Consider the following 16675-nt stretch of genomic DNA (forward strand, 5'->3'; position numbering starts at 1 on the left):
TAATGTTGTAGTGACATGAGTTCAAATCCTATCTGGCAGCTGAAGGAATTGAAATAAGCACAATGGTTGAATTTAGAATTAAATGCGAGGCATATTAATAATCATAAAATACCAGATTATTGCAAAAACCCACCTGGTTCACTCATGTCTTTCAGGAGCAGCAATTTGCCTACGTTTGATTGCAAATATATAGCAATGTGGTTGACTGTAACTGTACTCTGCATGAACTGAACTGAATGGTTTTATAGGCCACTGGTACCGAGAGAAGGAGACAACAATATGCTGGATTTGCCAGTGGTGCTCACACCCCAAGAACCAACAAGGAGGGGGGGTGGAAAGGCAGATGGTGGAAAACTGAAATAAAAACAGAGACTGCAGGAGAAATTAAGCAGATCTGGCAATTTGTGGAGACAGAATCACGGTTAACACTTTGAGTTCAAAAAGAAATGGGACTGTGAATTGAAATTGTGTATCTGCAGTTTATTGGGAATTGGTTTGTGAAATTGTTGGTGGTTCTCATTTGTTGGAAATCAAAATGCAATACAAAAAGTTGCTTTGAAAAAATGTTGAATAACAAGGTACTCACTGCAGCTTAACTCCTGATCATTAATTTCAACTCCAATTTTCATCCCAGAGAGTACTTTTGTAATTTATGCTGATGATGCCTGACCACCTGTGCTTTTCCAGTGCCGCACGTTTTGACTCCGATCCCCAGTATCTGCAGTCCTCACTTTCTCCCACCCCAGTCCAACACTGGCTCCTCCACATTATTGGTAGAAAAGAGCAGTTAGTATTGGTGCTATTGTGGAAAGTTTGCACAAAGTTTGCAGGAGGGTACTGGGGTAAATTCATAAGAGGTATAAAGCAGAGATAATAGAGTAGGAGGCATTGATGTTTGGTGGATTCAACATTAATGGCAAAGTAATAAAGTTCAAATTTGACCAATACCATGCGAATGTGCAGCATGTGATTGGTAAGGTCAGTGAGTTACAGACACAGATAATTACATAGAAGTATGATGTTGTGGGGTTAATGGAGACTTGATTCAGAACTGTATAGCTGGGTACTAAATATCCTTTTGATACAAGTGCTCAGAAAAGGAGAATGGTTGACAATATTGATTAAGGAGAATGTTGTCTCTCACCAGCATTGCACTGTGGTCAAGGACAGAATCTTTTTGGTTAGGGCTAAAGAACAAAGAATTGGTGCAATTACATTGCTTGGTATCGTGTAAAGGCTACCAATTAGTGGGAAAAATGTAGAGGAACAAATTTGTAAGCAAAGTAAATAATTAAATGATTACATTTCTAAAATAGACAAAGAGCAGAGGAGGGGGTAATTTGCCAGTGTGCATCCAGGAAATGTTTCAACAATTAATGTTCAAATTTAATGTCTCTCTTGCAATGAGAAAGAAAATACTACTTGAGCTGATTCTTGGGAATTGGTTGGGCCAGGTGACTGTGAAGTCACGTTTTGGGACAATGATAATTTTAACATGAGCTTTAGGTTGACAGCGGAAAACTACAAAGAGTAACCCAGCAAAAGAATAGTTTGAGGAAAAGCCAACTTTAATAGGATAAGAATGAGTCTGACTCCAATAAAGTGGAATCAAAGCTGACCAGAGAAAGGTGATGATCAGTATGTTGCCTTTAAAGTATAGGCAAAGGTCACTTCTACAAAGGGGAAAGGTAGGGCAAACAAACCCAGAATCCTCTTTGTAAGTGTGGGCGTGACAGATGCTGGGTTAATACAGTTAAGAACCAGGTCAAATATGAAGATTCAATGTGGAATTGAGAGAGCAAATAAGAAAAGCACAGAGCATGAGATGAAATATTAATTTAAACGCCAATCAATGATCCTTTCAAACATACTTTCTCGTCAGAAGAATAACAATAAATGAAATCTAAAAGTAATGTAGTAATTTAGTAACTAAAAGTTTTTCAGTCATTATTATCATTGTCATTAAATTAACATCTGTGTAATAACAAAATTATATATGCTTCTTACCTCTCAAACTACTGATCAATATTCAACATGCCCTAATTGAATTCATTCACAACTTTGAAAATTATGTTTTAGGATTTATCATAGCTGATGAATGTTATTCTACTTCCAGACTGTCTGTGGTTCTGCTCACACACTCGCACTAACAGATGAGGGCTTGCTATATGCCTGGGGAGCTAATACATCTGGGCAGCTGGGTATTGGAAATAAAATCAATCAGCTGGTCCCAGTGCTGATCACTGTGGAGAAAGAAAGGTACTGTCGTTTTGTTTTTACTAACATTTAACAATTAGTTGACATTGTATAATCAGCTCTCTCTCTGTAACAGGACTGTCCAGAAAACTTACTTCACGTTGCCACTTAACACACAAGCAATTGGCATTAGCAAAAGGTTGGAGTAATAGCGATGATGTTGGTGTGGAGAACAGGAAAGGCAAAATTCTCTTACTCAGCATCTCCATATGTCTGCAAAAGTCTTGCAAGTAGATTCAAAAGTAACAAAGAGAACTGGATAATTAATAGCATATTTTTTCAGGGCTATGAGAAAGAGTACTGGGTAGGATAAGTGAGACAAACTAAATAAATGTTTGAGTATCAGCCCAGTAACATTGGCACAATGGTCTCTTCCTATGATTCTAAACTGAGTTGAACAGTTATCAGACAATTCCTACAGTGCAGAAGGGGCCACTCAGCCCATCGAATCTGCACCAATCCGCTGAAGAGCATCCCACCCAGACCCAGCTTGCTATCCTATCCCTGTAACCTCGCATTTTACCATGGCTAATCCAACTAGCACTCACGTCCTTCGTCGCTATGGCCAATTTAGCATGGCCAGTTCACCTAATGTGCACAACCGCTGTGCCCAGCAGAAACCCATGCAGACATAGGGTCAACATGTGAACTCCACACAGACAGTCACCTAAGGCTGGAATCAGTGTCCGTGGTGCTCTGAGGCAGCAGTGCTAGCCACTGTGCCACCCCTAAAGTCTCGGCTGGAAGCCACTTGGTTTGGTCAGTCTGGGGATTGAACCCATGACCTTTGTATTATTAGCATTGTGCTCTAGCTATTTGAACTGATAATCTTTATAATAATAATCAATGTACTGTTTATTCAGAGATGGCCCAGTGACTAATTGTCATATGTACACACGTTTGTACTAAACATCCAACTTGTTCAGTATGTCGGAAGGCCAGAGTGTCTGGGGTTAAAAGATTTCTGTCTTTGTCTGCCTGCCTGTCTGCCTGCCTGTCTGCCTGCCTGCCTGCCTGCCTGTCTGCCTGCCTGTCTCTCTCTTTCTTTCTCTCTCTCTCTCTGCCTCATATGTCAGCTGCTGGTTTCAGAAATTGTATTATAGAGGTTGTTCACTTAGCCTTTGTATTTTGAGCATTTGTTACAGAGTCAAAAAAAACAAATAGGAGGCCATTTGGTGCATTGTAACTGTGATGGCCTTTTGAAAAAGCTGTCCAATTAGTCCTGCTTCTGTGTTCTTTAGGGATAGCCAAGATGATTTTTCAAATGCATGTCCAACTCCTTTTGAAGGTTACCACTGATTCACCTTCCACCATCTTTTAATGTAGTGCAATCCAAGTCATCTTATCTTGCTGCATTAAAAATTCTCATTTCCCTTCTCGTTCTTTCACCAATTACCTTAAATACATACCTCCTGATTGCTGCTCCACCCACCAATGCAACCAGTTTTTTTTTCTCATTTGCTTGATAAAGCCCTGTCTAATATTGTTCAACGTATTCTCCTTAACTTTCCTGTAACCTTCCATAATTTGAAAACTGAAATTAATCCTCAGTTTAATTAGTGTTGCTCTATTTAATGTTCTTGTTTATTAACATATTTATTTTGCTTTAAGGCAGTGAGTTAATTAAGTCTCAGCATTATTAAACAAGCAGAATAATATTCAGGATATTGACCAAGAGGTTGCACTGTACTTACTATTTCAAACATACTGCTTTGCATATGCAAGAGCACACAGAAAAGCTTTAGCCATAATCTTTTAAAGCTCTTTCAACTCAGGAAATCATCCTTTAGATTGTAAAAGTGCAAATGCAATTTCATTATTTGGGAAAATTCAAAGAGGAAACAGAATAGCCTTGCTCGTCTATAACAGGGTAATTATTGAAATCAATATTTAATGTCACAGTGACATAACTCTTGGAGAAATCTAAAATGACTGGACATAGCCAGCTGAATTTGTAATAGCTAATCCATGTTTAATGAACCTACTTAGAGTTATGGAGGATTAACAATTGTAGTAAATAGGTGAATGTCTATCTATGTAGTTTATATGGATTTGTAGAAGGCATTGTGTTCTACCTATGATTAAAGCACAAGGAATTGAAGGTAAATTATTAGTCTGGTTAGGAAACTGGTTAACTAGCAAAACCCCAGGAGAAGGACTAATGCATATGCACTTGAATTACAGTGAATTGATGAGTGATGTTCAATGGGGTCAGTTCTCAATCAGTTTGAAAGGACTTGTATGAAAGAGTGTCCAGACCTCTGACAACATCGCGCTATCTCATTGAATTGTAAGCCTCTGGTTTAGCTCACATTTATGGAGTGGGGTTTGAACCCTTGATCTTCTGAAAGAGAGGCAATAGTGCTACGACTCATGGCTGACAATATACTTGTGATAATTTAATATGTACGCTATTCCTGTGACAGGAATGTATTTTATTTGATTAGGAAAGTATTCTAACAGGAATAGAATTTTCAATGTTATCCAGAGGGTAAAGATTTAATATTGCCACTTTTTTTTTTACAAGAGGCAGAATAATCCTCTGATATTAAATAAATAATATTTTTGGGTTTTTTTGTTTTGTTTTTCCACAGCTTACAAATTGAAATAAAGGAAATTAATGGGAGATTAAATTGATTCTAATACATCTGGATTATAAAGTTTATTCTTGTTTAATCATGTCTGTCAGGATCCAGTATTAATGATTACTTAAATCAAAAATATTAATCTGGGAATTAGAGTCATAGAATCATAGATCTTCAGGAAATGCAATCTTCTCTTTGTGCACAATTAGTGAAACTTATTAATTGATACAGAATGTATTTAAACATGTACATTTTTAAAATTTCCTCCATTTGTTCACATCAATTTCAATACTATTTGCTGCTATAGACTTATTCTCTCAAAATATTTTGCAGGGAATAGCATTGGCATTTTTGTCTCATTTGAGGGAGTTTTATTGAAAATTCATCAATTTGAAACATTAACTCTATCCATCCCTCTACTGATGTTGCTAGACCTGCCGAGTATTTCCAATACTTCCTTCTATTTCAGATTTACCAAATCCATTGTTTGTTTTTGTTTCTGTTGTGCTGTTTGTTGTATGACGCACAGATAAATGGAATGTTGTTGCCATTGTGCAGGATGTGCTGTTATCAGGCAAAATGATTTGTGTTCATCTTTGAAGCCCTTCATTTCATTTTGCCCTATTCCCTGAGAGCAAATAGTGTTCTAGGACTGATGTTTAGGTCACAGCCTTGACTAGATATTGGAAATAAATTTAGATGATTGGCAGTCCTTAAACTTAAACCCAAGGAAAATAGCATTACCTGCAATTATGTCAAGATGCAACCAATCTAGTCGTTTAAAATTAAATGTACAGTTGAACTGCATGTGGAGTGGAACATGGCAATGCAGCCTCAGCTCAACTATAAACATAGACTAACCTAGCAGAAAACACTTGCCTGCAACGTGCTGCACCTTATCAATGCCCTAGCATCTCTTTTCCTTGGTTTCTATCTGTAGGATTGTGGAGATTGCTGCTTGCCATTTCACTCACACCTCAGCTGTGAAGACCCAGGGTGGCCAAGTCTACATGTGGGGATACTGCCGGGGCCAGTCGGTAACCCTCCCACGTCTCACTCACTTCTCTTGCACAGATGACGTGTTTGCCTGCTTTGCGTCTCCAGCAGTTACATGGCGCTTCCTGTCCATAGGTAAGTTCATGCTGAATCAGTGATTGTCCACACACAAAAAACTGACATGATTTAATTTGAAGTGTAAACTAACTGAGTTATCTCTTGAACTTGCATTTTATTTTTGTTCTAGTAACAATATTTTTGAATTACTATAAGCAAATGACTATTTCGATTGTTAATTAAATCACAGAATCTTGCAGCAGAGAAAGAGGTTATTCAGCCTGTTGTCCCTGTTAGTTAGAAGAGCTATCTAATTAATGCCATTTTCCCCTATTGCTTACTGTAGCTCTGTATATTTTTTTCCTTTTTCAAGTAAATATCCAATTTGCTTCTGAAAACTGCAGTTGAATCTGCTTCTTGTGCACTTTGTGGTGCATTCCAAACCACCACCACTGATTGCAGTAAATATTTTTGTGTCTCTTCTCCCACTTTAATTCTTTTGCTAATTTTCTTAAATCTGTGTCCAATGGTTATTGACTGTTCTTATTCACACTAATTATATTATAGATATAATTTAAAATCGACAGTAGCAATTAGGTTTCCGATTTCTGTTTCTTCCTTTTCCAGTAGTTGTTTACACATGTTAACAATGTTTTCCCTATCCCTGCACTCCATCTCCATGTAACGTAACTTTCGTTCCAAGATGAATTTTCAGTACAACTGGAAGCCCCAAAACAGGTAGCATGTCCTCTGATTGAACCTGTCAATGGCACAATTTATCTGGTTAGGACGTTTGTGTGTTCCAGAACAACTGCTTTTACCACTTGATTTCCACTCTCTGTAGAACAAGATGATCACCTAACTGTAGCCCAGTCTCTGCACAAGGAGTTTGATAGCTTGGAAACATCAGATTTAAAGTTCTGTGTGGAAGGAAAATTAATTCACGTTCATAAAGCTGTTTTGAAAATAAGGTACTGCTTTCAAAATGTTGTCAATTAGTATTTTCTGGGAATCAAATTTAATAAAAATGAATTTATGGTAAAATTAATTTATTTCTTACCACCAGGTGTGAACATTTTCGAACTATGTTTCAATCCTACTGGAGTGAAGATGAAAAAGAAGTGATTGAGATTGACCAGTTTAGCTATTCAGTATACCGTGCCTTTCTAGAATACTTGTACACAGACTGTGTAAATCTTCCTCCTGAGGATGCAATAGGTACTGTATGTAATTTGCCTCTCTTTGTACTGACGAGTCTTGTAAAGAATGTTTCGTATCCTTGCTGTGTTCCATCATCCTGATACAGCAAGGACAGATCATTTGCTCACCGATTTCTGCCATACATTGAGCCATTACCATCACTTTGCCTTTGTTTTTTTTTGTTTTGGGAGTGCTCTAGGACATATGGTTGCCAACAGTACATTTTGAAATGGAGTATAATTGTCCAGTTGCACACACAAGGATCATATAATTGTCATCAAATTCAATTTAATCAATATTTTAAAAACATGGTTTGTGAATGTGCAGCACTCCCTTAGTATTGCACTTAAGACTGGAACCAAAATGTTGACATTTTTGTATAGGACGTTTAGATGAGTTTTCTCCCATGAAGTACAGAGTTTCCCAAGTGAAAACTCAAACACTGTTTCATCTCCTTGGGTAGTAGATTTTAAAAAAAGTACTCTACAGGGCGGCACGGTGGCTCAATAGTTAGCACTGCTGCCTCACAGCGCCAGGGATCCGGGTTCGATTCCAGGCCACTGTCTGTGTGGAGTTTGCACATTCTCCCCATGTCTGCGTGGGTTTCCTCTGGGTGCTCCGGTTTCCTCCCACAATCCAAAGATGTGCAGATCAGGTGAATTAGCAATACTAAGTTGCCCATAGTGTTAGGTGCATTAGAGGGGTAAATATAGGGGAATGGGTCTGGGTGAGACCCTCTTCTGAGGGTCGGTGTGGACTTGTTGGGCCAAATGACCTGTTTCCACACTGTAGGGAGTCTAATCTTGAAAAAAAAAGTCTAATCTAATGCCTGAGGTTGACTATTTGTGCATAAAGGTTGAGAAGGTGAGGACTGCAGATGCTGGAGATCAGAGCTGAAAAATGTGTTGCTGGAAAAGCGCAGCAGGTCAGGCAGCATCCAAGGAACAGGAGAATCGACGTTTCGGGCATAAGCCCTTTTTCAGGATTCCTTATGCCCGAAACGTCGATTCTCCTGCTCCTTGGATGCTGCCTGACCTGCTGCGCTTTTCCAGCAACACATTTTTCAGCAATTTGTGCATAAAGGTCAGTCTGTGGATTGATATCACTGCATATCTGCTGTTCACCTGCTTATGGTTACTATTATTTCTTCAAATATAGAGAAGTTCCTTGTTTGAATTGCTGACAGTCTTACTTTTCATTGCTGTTGTTATCCTAATGGTAGGTCACTAAACCTGCACAGTAGATTCTGATTGACAACTCGTTCTGACACATGCTCCTTTAATGATGAAAGAGAAAATCTAGGGTAAGAAAAGATAACAATAACAACAAAAACAGTAGCACTAGAGATTGAGAAATACCTCAGGATCAGATGGTTTCCAACCTAGAATATTTAAATGTAGTAAGCTGTAACTGTAATCTTTCAAAGTCTCTTGATTCAAGAGCCATACCTTTTAGATTGGGAAAATTGTGCATGTCACTACTATTTAAGGAGGGAGAAAGAAACCAGTGAATCATGATCAGTCAGGCTAACATCTAATGACAAAGGATATGTAGAGGCTGTAAGTGATTGAACATTTTCAGCATGGATTTATAATGGGTAAGTCGTATCTGGATTAGAGTGGTGCTGGAAAAGCACAGCAGGTCAGGCAGCGTCCAAGGAGCAGGAACATCGACGTTTCGGGCAAAAGCCCTTCATCAGGAATAGAGCTTTATTCCGGATGAAGGGCTTTTGCCCGAAACGTCGATTTTTCCTGCTCCTTGGATGCTGCCTGACCTGCTGTGCTTTTCCAGCACCACTCTAATCCAGACTCTGGTTTCCAGCATCTGCAGTCCTCGTTTTTACTTAATGGGTAAGTCGTGCCTGACTGAAGCTGATTGAAAGATGTTTAAAGTAGTAGACAGGAAAATGTTTGCAGAGTTGTTAATCTGGATTTCCAAATGTAATTTGGTAAAGTTCTTTAGAAATGTTAAAGCTGAAACTTGTGAAATACTACACACTTTATTGACCTGATTAGCAAATTGCATGTGTAGCTGGAGACAAAGTAGAGATAATTAACATTGAGTACATGTGACTGATGTGTTGGGGCCAAGGAAATTCACCACGTTTATTAATACCATATACCTGTACTCATGTAAAACGTAAAAGTTGACCCTCTATTTTTGGCCAAAAGAACTGGAATTTTCCATATTTCTTGTCTAAAAGTCAACCCTAATTCTTCACAGATAACAGATCACAATTGTGAGTCAAAGTATTATCCTGTACATAAATGTTACAATGAGGGAATGAATTTTTTTTTTCATGCTATTATATGTTTTGATGTACAATTCACACCAATTTGTCTTGAAAGTTTAAGATGCATCAGGTCAGAGTCGGGTGACAACTTCCCTTTGTGTACAGCTCAGCTGAGCTCAATTCCCCTGGAGCATTCGTGGAATATACTTAGTTGAGGTTTTGAAACTTCATTATTTTGTGTAAAAATGCCCTCCAAAACACACACAATATACAGTAGAGTTTAAACTGAAAGTTATTGAAGTTGCAGAGAAGACAAATAATTGTCTAGCAGCAAGAGAATTGTGTGTTTCGGAGAAACCTGAGTGGCTGGAGAAAGCTATCAAACCAACTTCAGACAATGCCAAAATGAAAGTGTGCCCACAGAGCTAAACTTATCAAGTGGCCACATTTGGAGAAAAACGTTGCTGAGTGTGTACTTGAAAATCTTCAAAATAGAAAATATGTTAGTCGTGAAACCATCCAAATCCATGCACAAAACACACCAAAAAAGGATGGAATTTCACATTTTAGGGCAAGTGCTGGACAAGGTTCATGAGAAGGCATGATTTAGTACTTCAGCAGAGAACTAACACTGCACAGTTGCTTGCTGAACTAGAAAATAAGTTAATAAAGTTTCACTGGTTTGTTATCAGAAATTGACAGAAGGAAGGCTGCATGCATTAGAAACATGGATGAAGTACCCATTACTCTTGACATGCCAGAGAAACAAACTGTGAACCAAAAATAATACTAATGATATGATATTTTGGACTGTAGCATGAATTTCAGCCCCTCAAAGTCTATGTAATAGTCAACCCCATGAATGTAACCTTAAAAAATAGTCTAAAAAGTTTGACTTTTACATGAGTATATATGGTAGTTTAGATGATGGGATGGATGTCTAAAGATTAAAGCCCTTTATTTTTAGGAATAAGATTATGAAAACAGTTCAACATGTCAAGGTTGATAGAAATTTGGATGACTTTTCCAAAAATGATAAGTGGTGATATTAAATTGGAGATTACAAATTATTGTTAGCCAGAGGTATCAAGGAATGTGGGGGAAAGGCTGCTGTTTGTTTACCTATCGCCGGTGATCTAGCTGAATGGTTAGTCCTGTTTCCTGTGTTAAATTTGCACATGGCAAAATCCTAAATTGCATAGCAAATTCAAGGAGCATCCAGTTAATCTGCTCTTAGGTGGAAAAATTATGATGAGTACATTGTTTAATGTTCTGTTCTCTTTACCTCCATCTGAACAGTTGACAGGTAGAACCTTCGTGTAATCCAAAAAGCAGTAATTCTGCATTTTCTCAGTACTAGAGCATAGAACACTAAATAATACAGCACAGAAACAGGCCATTTGGCCACCAGGTCTGTGCTGACCATGATGTCATTCTAAACTACTCCCACCTGCCAGTATTAGGTGCTTATTCTTCTATTCCTGCCTGTTCATGTGTCTTTCCAAATGGCTGTTAAACATTGCCATTCTATCTCCTTTTACTACATCCCTTGGTGGTGTGGTGCAGGCACCTACCACCCTCTGCATTTAAAAAAAAACCTGCTGTCTCCTTTAAGCTTTCACTCTCACCTTAAATTTAGACCCTCTAGTATTTGACATTTTTACCCAGGGAAAAAGACTGACAATCCACCCTATCCATGCCTCTCATAATTTTATGTATTTGTATCAGGTTGCCCCTCAATCTCCCAATGCTTTAGCAAAAACATTACAAATTTATCCAACCTCTTCTTATAGCACGTACACTCCAATCCAGGCACAGTGCTGGTAACCCTTTTTTGTTCACCATTCTAAAGTTAATCTGTAACATGACTTGTCAACTTTTATACTCAATGCCTCAATCGATGAAGGCAAGCATACCGTGTGTCTTCTTTACCACCTTATCCGCTTGTGTTGCCACTTTCAGCGAGCCATGTACTTGCACCCTAAAAGTTTGCTGTCTATAAATGCTCCTAAGGGTCCTGCCATTTTCTGTATACATTTCTGCTGCAATTGACCTCTGACAATGCATCACCTTACACATTTCCAGATTAAACTTCATCTGCCATTTCTTCGCTGAACTTTCCAACTGATTGATAACCTGCTGTATCCTTTTGATAACCCTCCTCAGTATCCACAACTCTACAAGTTTTGTGTTGTCTGAAAACTTACTAAACACACCATCTATATTTTCATCCAAGTCATTTTTATATATGTTACAAACAACAGAGGTCCCAGCAGTGATCCTTGCAGAATACCACTGGTCACAGACCTATATTCAGAAAAACACTCCTCCATAACTACTGTCTTCTATGACCAAGCCAATTTTGTATCCAGATTACTGACTCACGGTAGATCCCACATGACTTAATCTTCTGGACCAGCCTGTCAAGGGACCTTGTCAAATGCTTTTGTAAAGTCGTGTAGAACAAAATCAATTTCCCTACCCTCATCAATCTTTGTCACTTCCTCAAAAAATCTCAATTAAATTTGTGAGACAAGACCTCTCCCACACATTCTTTTCCAAATACTAGTAAATCCTATCCCTAAGAATAGTCTCCAATAATTTTCCTACTACTTATGTAAGGCTTATTGGCCTATAATTTCTTGAATTATCCTGTTGCCTTTCTTAAAGAAAGGAACAGAATTGGTATTCTTTACCAATTTTCAAGACACCCAACACCACCTTAAAATGAGCATGCTGTAGAAAATCAACATAACTCTCCCTAATCATGCTCTTCTCTCTGAATACTGATGCGAAGGACTCATTTAAAGACCTCATCCACTTCCTCGGACACCACACACACGTTCCTCTTTTGGAGGCTCGGTTGTTAGCACTGCAGTCTCACAGTGCCAGGGTTCTGAGTTCAATTCCAGTCTTGAGTGACTGTGTGGAGTTTGCGCATTCTGCCTGTTTGAGTTTCCTCCGGGTTTCCTCCCATGGTCCAAAGATGTGCAGGTTAGATGAAATGGCTAAGCTAAATTGCCCATAGTGTTCAGAGATATGTAGGCTAGGTGCATTAGTCAGAGGAAATGTAGAGTAATAGGGGAATGTGTCTGGGGTGGGTTACTCTTCGTAGGGTTGGTGTGGATTTGTTGGGCCAAATGGCCTATTTTCACACTGTAGGGATTCTATGACAGGACCATCCCTTTCCCTAGCTACCCTCTTGCTCCTAATATACATTTTAATGCTATGGGATTCTCCTAATCGAACCTACCAAAGGCATTTCATAGTCCCTATTAGCTCTCTTAAACAAGGAATTAAGTTTTTTCATGCTTCCTTTATATTCCTCAAGGGCTTTGTCTGATCTCAGTTTCCTAAATCTTACATATGCTTCCTTTTAATATTTGACTGAACTTTCAATATCTCTTTTTATCCCTGTCCTTTCATCCTCACAGGAACATGCTGGTCCCGAACTCTGATCAACGGGCCTTTAACAGACTCCAACACATCAGATATGGATTTACCTCAAATAGCCGCCCCAATCTAATTTCTCCAGTTCCTGCGAAATAATTGTTGTAATTATCCTTTCCCAATTTAGCACTGTCACCTGAGGACCAATCTTATCCTTATAACTATCTTAAACCTTATGGAATTATGATCACAGTTTCCAAATTGCTCATTTCCCAGTACAAGGTCTTGTCCAGCCCCTTCCTTATTTAGACTACATATTGTTTATAGAAACCTTAGTAAATGTATATCACAAATTCTGACTCATGTAAGCCCAAGCCCAAAGGCAGTCCCAGTCAATTTTGGGAAAGTTAAAATCACCTACAACAACAACTGTGTTGTCTTTACATCTTTCCATGATCTGTATGCATATCTGGATGAGCCCTTCATGATGTCCTCTCTTAGTGCAATTGTGACATTTTCAATCAGTAATGGAACTCCTCCATCCATTTCACATCCTCCCTCTTTCACACCTGGAACGTTGATCTACCAGTCCAGCCCTTCTCTTAACCAAGTGTTGGACTATAACCTAGTGTTGTGTGATTTTTAACAAAGACTTAATAGCCATCTTGGTTTGTTCAATATGTAAGTCGTCTGACCCTTTGATATTTTCACTATAAATTCTGTGTCGGACATTTCCTCACTCACTAGCTGCCTGAGGAAGGAGCAGGGAAGGAAAATTTGTAGTTTCGAATAAACCTGTTGGACATAACCCGGTGTTGTGATTTTTAACTCTTGTCCACCCCAGTCCAACACCGGCACCTTCATAATACAGGAAATTCACTGAGGACAGTCATTCTAATCAGATTGATAATTTATCAAACAATTTGTCAGTTGCAGCCATGCTAACAACTGCGCCATGGTGCCATTTCATATTTTTTTGTTCTGGATTTACCGTTTCCAACCAATTCTTAAATGTTGCTTCTTTACACTTGAGATGTTGAAATTTTTTCCCTTTAACCTTTAATGCATCTTATATTTGGAATTATTCTGTTATACAGTTTCTGGAATTGCAGCATGTTCCTACATGCAGGAGGCTGTTAGACCATTAATGTCTGTGCCAGATCTGAGTGTTTTGAATAAGCGCCAATCTCCTCCCTTTTCCTGTAACTCTGTGCAATATTTCTAATTAAATAATCATCTAATGTCCTCTTAAATGCCTCGATTCAAGTTGATTCCACCATATTTTCAGGCAGGGCGTACCAGATCCTAATTACTTACTGTGTGAAATGTTTTTTCTCGGCTCACATTGGCTTAACACTGTAAAACAGTGCCTTCTAGCTTTTGATCCTTTTAACAGCAGGAACAGCTTCTTCCTACCGACTCTGTCCAGACCCCTCATGATTCTGAAAACATCTCAAATCTTCCCTAAACCTTTTCACCAAGGAAAGGAGTGCAATTTCTGCAACTTTACCTCATGTATGAAGTTTGTCATTCCTGGAACCATTCTCATAAGTCACTTATCCACCTTCTCCACTCAATTCACATCCTTTCTGAAGTGTGGTACCCAGAATTGTACACACTACTCCACCTTATAAACTCAGCATAACCTCACTGTTTTTGTATCATGTCCCAATTAATAAAGCCTAGACTACTGAATGTTTTACCAGCTCTACATGCTTGACACCTTTAGTGACCTATGCACATATACACTCAGATCTTTTTGCTTTTACATGCTCTTTGGAATGGTACCCTTTTATACTATCTTACCATGTTCTTTGTACCAAAAAAATCATCTCACACTTCTCCAAATCAACTTTTATCTGCCATCATCAGCTCTCTTCATCACCCTGTTAATGTCTTTTGAAGTTCTCCCTTGTTCTTTTTCCAGTTCTCTCAGAATTTGTGTAATCTGCAAACTTGTCCCTTACATAACAGGATCTAGATAACTATGTACAACAGGAAAAATAAACATCCCAATTGGCATACTCCACTAAACATTTCCTCCAGCCTGAACTATTCCTATTAACCTTTGCTGTTTAGTATCCTTGTTGCTTTTGTCCCTTTATTCCATTTCCTGTAACATTTTTCAAGTCTGTATGGCACAGTATCAAATGCTTTATGTACTTCACATCAAGAGCCTGACTCTCTTCAGCCCTCTGATACCGGTAGGCTGTTGTTCTGAATGCAATCAATAATACTTGTTTCTCGCTGTCCTTTTCATAACCACTATCCCAGTTAAAGTTCCCTGTTAGTCTTTGCAGCTTGTCATAATTTCCTTTTTAATTCTGAGATGTAGCTAAATAGATCCTTTCCTGGAACATCCTTTCTCCAGTACTGAAGTGCTCTTCTTGAACAAAAATGCCATGCCAAATTGCCCTCCTATCTTATTTGAACACTTTGTAACCAGGATATTTAACACCCAGATTTGCCCAAGTGAGTATTCTGCATTTGCATACATGCACTTCCACAATCTCAGGGCTCATGGCGTTGAGATAGTAGTACGATCACTTGAATGTGAGGCTTTTTATTGTTTGCCCATTTAAATTGCTGTAACTGGTTATATTTGTCATTTCTTACTAAGTAAGAAAGTTGTTTCACTGTCTCCTCTTTCCTATGCAACTGGGTTGGTAGGAATGAGTGTTATGATTGTTGTTCAACTTGTTAACATGGAAGTGACATTTAATATTTGACCTAACAAGGTAGTATCGTACAATTTGATTTCACTTGCATTGGCTTTTAAAGTTCTGTTTTTGTTTGAGCCTTTCACATCTTGAAATCACATCCAAATTTATTTTTTGCAGGGCTTCTGGATCTAGCTACTTCTTACTGTGAAAATAAAGTGAAGAAACTCTGCCAAGAGATCATTAAAAGAGGAATTACTGTGGAGAATGCTTTCCTATTGCTGTCAGCAGCTGTCCGTTATGATGCAAAGGTTAAAAGTCATGAAATGCTTTCTGATTTAATCTAATCTGATATTATGATTGATTAATTGATTGTTCTAACAATGACTGTGAAACAGTTTTCTATGAACTCTTAATTTGCACCAGAGTTGTTAGAATCTGCTGTGTACTGGACACTGACATCTTTATCTACCTTCTACCTCTGGCCCATTTCCCCACTCCCCAACTTCTCCTCCCTCCTTCCCTGTCTCACCTTCCCCACTCCCCACCTCACTTTCCCTCTTTCCATTCCCCTTTCCTTCTCTCCTTCCTTCCCACCCACCCACCCACCCCCCCTAAGAAATATTAACATGAAATTTCTTCTTTTGTGTGTAGGATTTAGAAGAATTTTGCTTCAAATTTTGTATGAATCATTTGACTGCAGTCACCGACACTGATGCATTTTGGCAAATGGATGGAGCTCTCTTGAAAGAATTCATTGTAAAAGCAAGCAAGTGTGGAGCTTTCAGAAACTGAACGGATGAGGTAGATCTTTTCCTGTGACAATATATGAGAAAACTTCATTTTCAATGGGAAATTGATCCAACTTTGGAATATTCGAACTTGCTCATCTCTAACTTATACTATTGCCAGTGTGATTTGTGAGCAATGGGATGTTCATCAAGTTTCAACAGCGGTTTTGAACATTCTGGACTACAATTGTAGCTCATTTCTTGGCTGCAGTTCATTTCCTGGATGTAAATTTCTGATCAATTGTGCAGCAAGTAAATGTTAAAATATTATCATGTATATGGTTTTTACTAAATTACTGTCTAGAGAATGGAGTTGTTCCTTATTTTGATAATTGTGAGATAATGACTCTCATTTTGAATTTGGGATCCAAATTTCTGTTAAACTTTGAGAAAAAATTGTGACATGGCCTGGACTATAAGTTCCTTACTTTTTAATTGAAGTTTGAAAAGATTCTATGGATAGAATGCCCAGGGTCCACTTTTGTTAGTGGGTTTTGATGATATCTT

The 16675-nt window shown here is 38.4% G+C and overlaps 1 protein-coding gene across 8 annotated transcripts in view; it reads left to right on the forward strand.

Annotated features, from left to right (window-relative positions):
* LOC122555483 (RCC1 and BTB domain-containing protein 1-like) overlaps positions 1–16438 on the forward strand; it is a 37963-nt gene extending 21525 nt beyond the window's left edge. For all 8 annotated transcript variants that reach the window (XM_087993011.1, XM_087993015.1, XM_087993016.1 and 5 more), the window contains 6 exons: positions 2117–2259; positions 5782–5972; positions 6739–6865; positions 6961–7112; positions 15558–15688; positions 16032–16438. In XM_087993011.1, the coding sequence (XP_087849137.1) occupies positions 2117–2259; positions 5782–5972; positions 6739–6865; positions 6961–7112; positions 15558–15688; positions 16032–16172 (885 nt within the window). In that variant the 3' untranslated portion in view covers positions 16173–16438. The remainder of the gene's footprint in view (positions 1–2116; positions 2260–5781; positions 5973–6738; positions 6866–6960; positions 7113–15557; positions 15689–16031) is intronic.
* Positions 16439–16675: the final 237 nt, after the last annotated feature.

The sequence above is a fragment of the Chiloscyllium plagiosum genome, unplaced genomic scaffold (assembly GCF_037043375.1).
Source record: "Chiloscyllium plagiosum isolate Xiang-an unplaced genomic scaffold, Cpla_swu_hap1 HiC_scaffold_12, whole genome shotgun sequence".
NCBI classification, from domain to species: Eukaryota; Metazoa; Chordata; class Chondrichthyes; order Orectolobiformes; family Hemiscylliidae; genus Chiloscyllium; species Chiloscyllium plagiosum.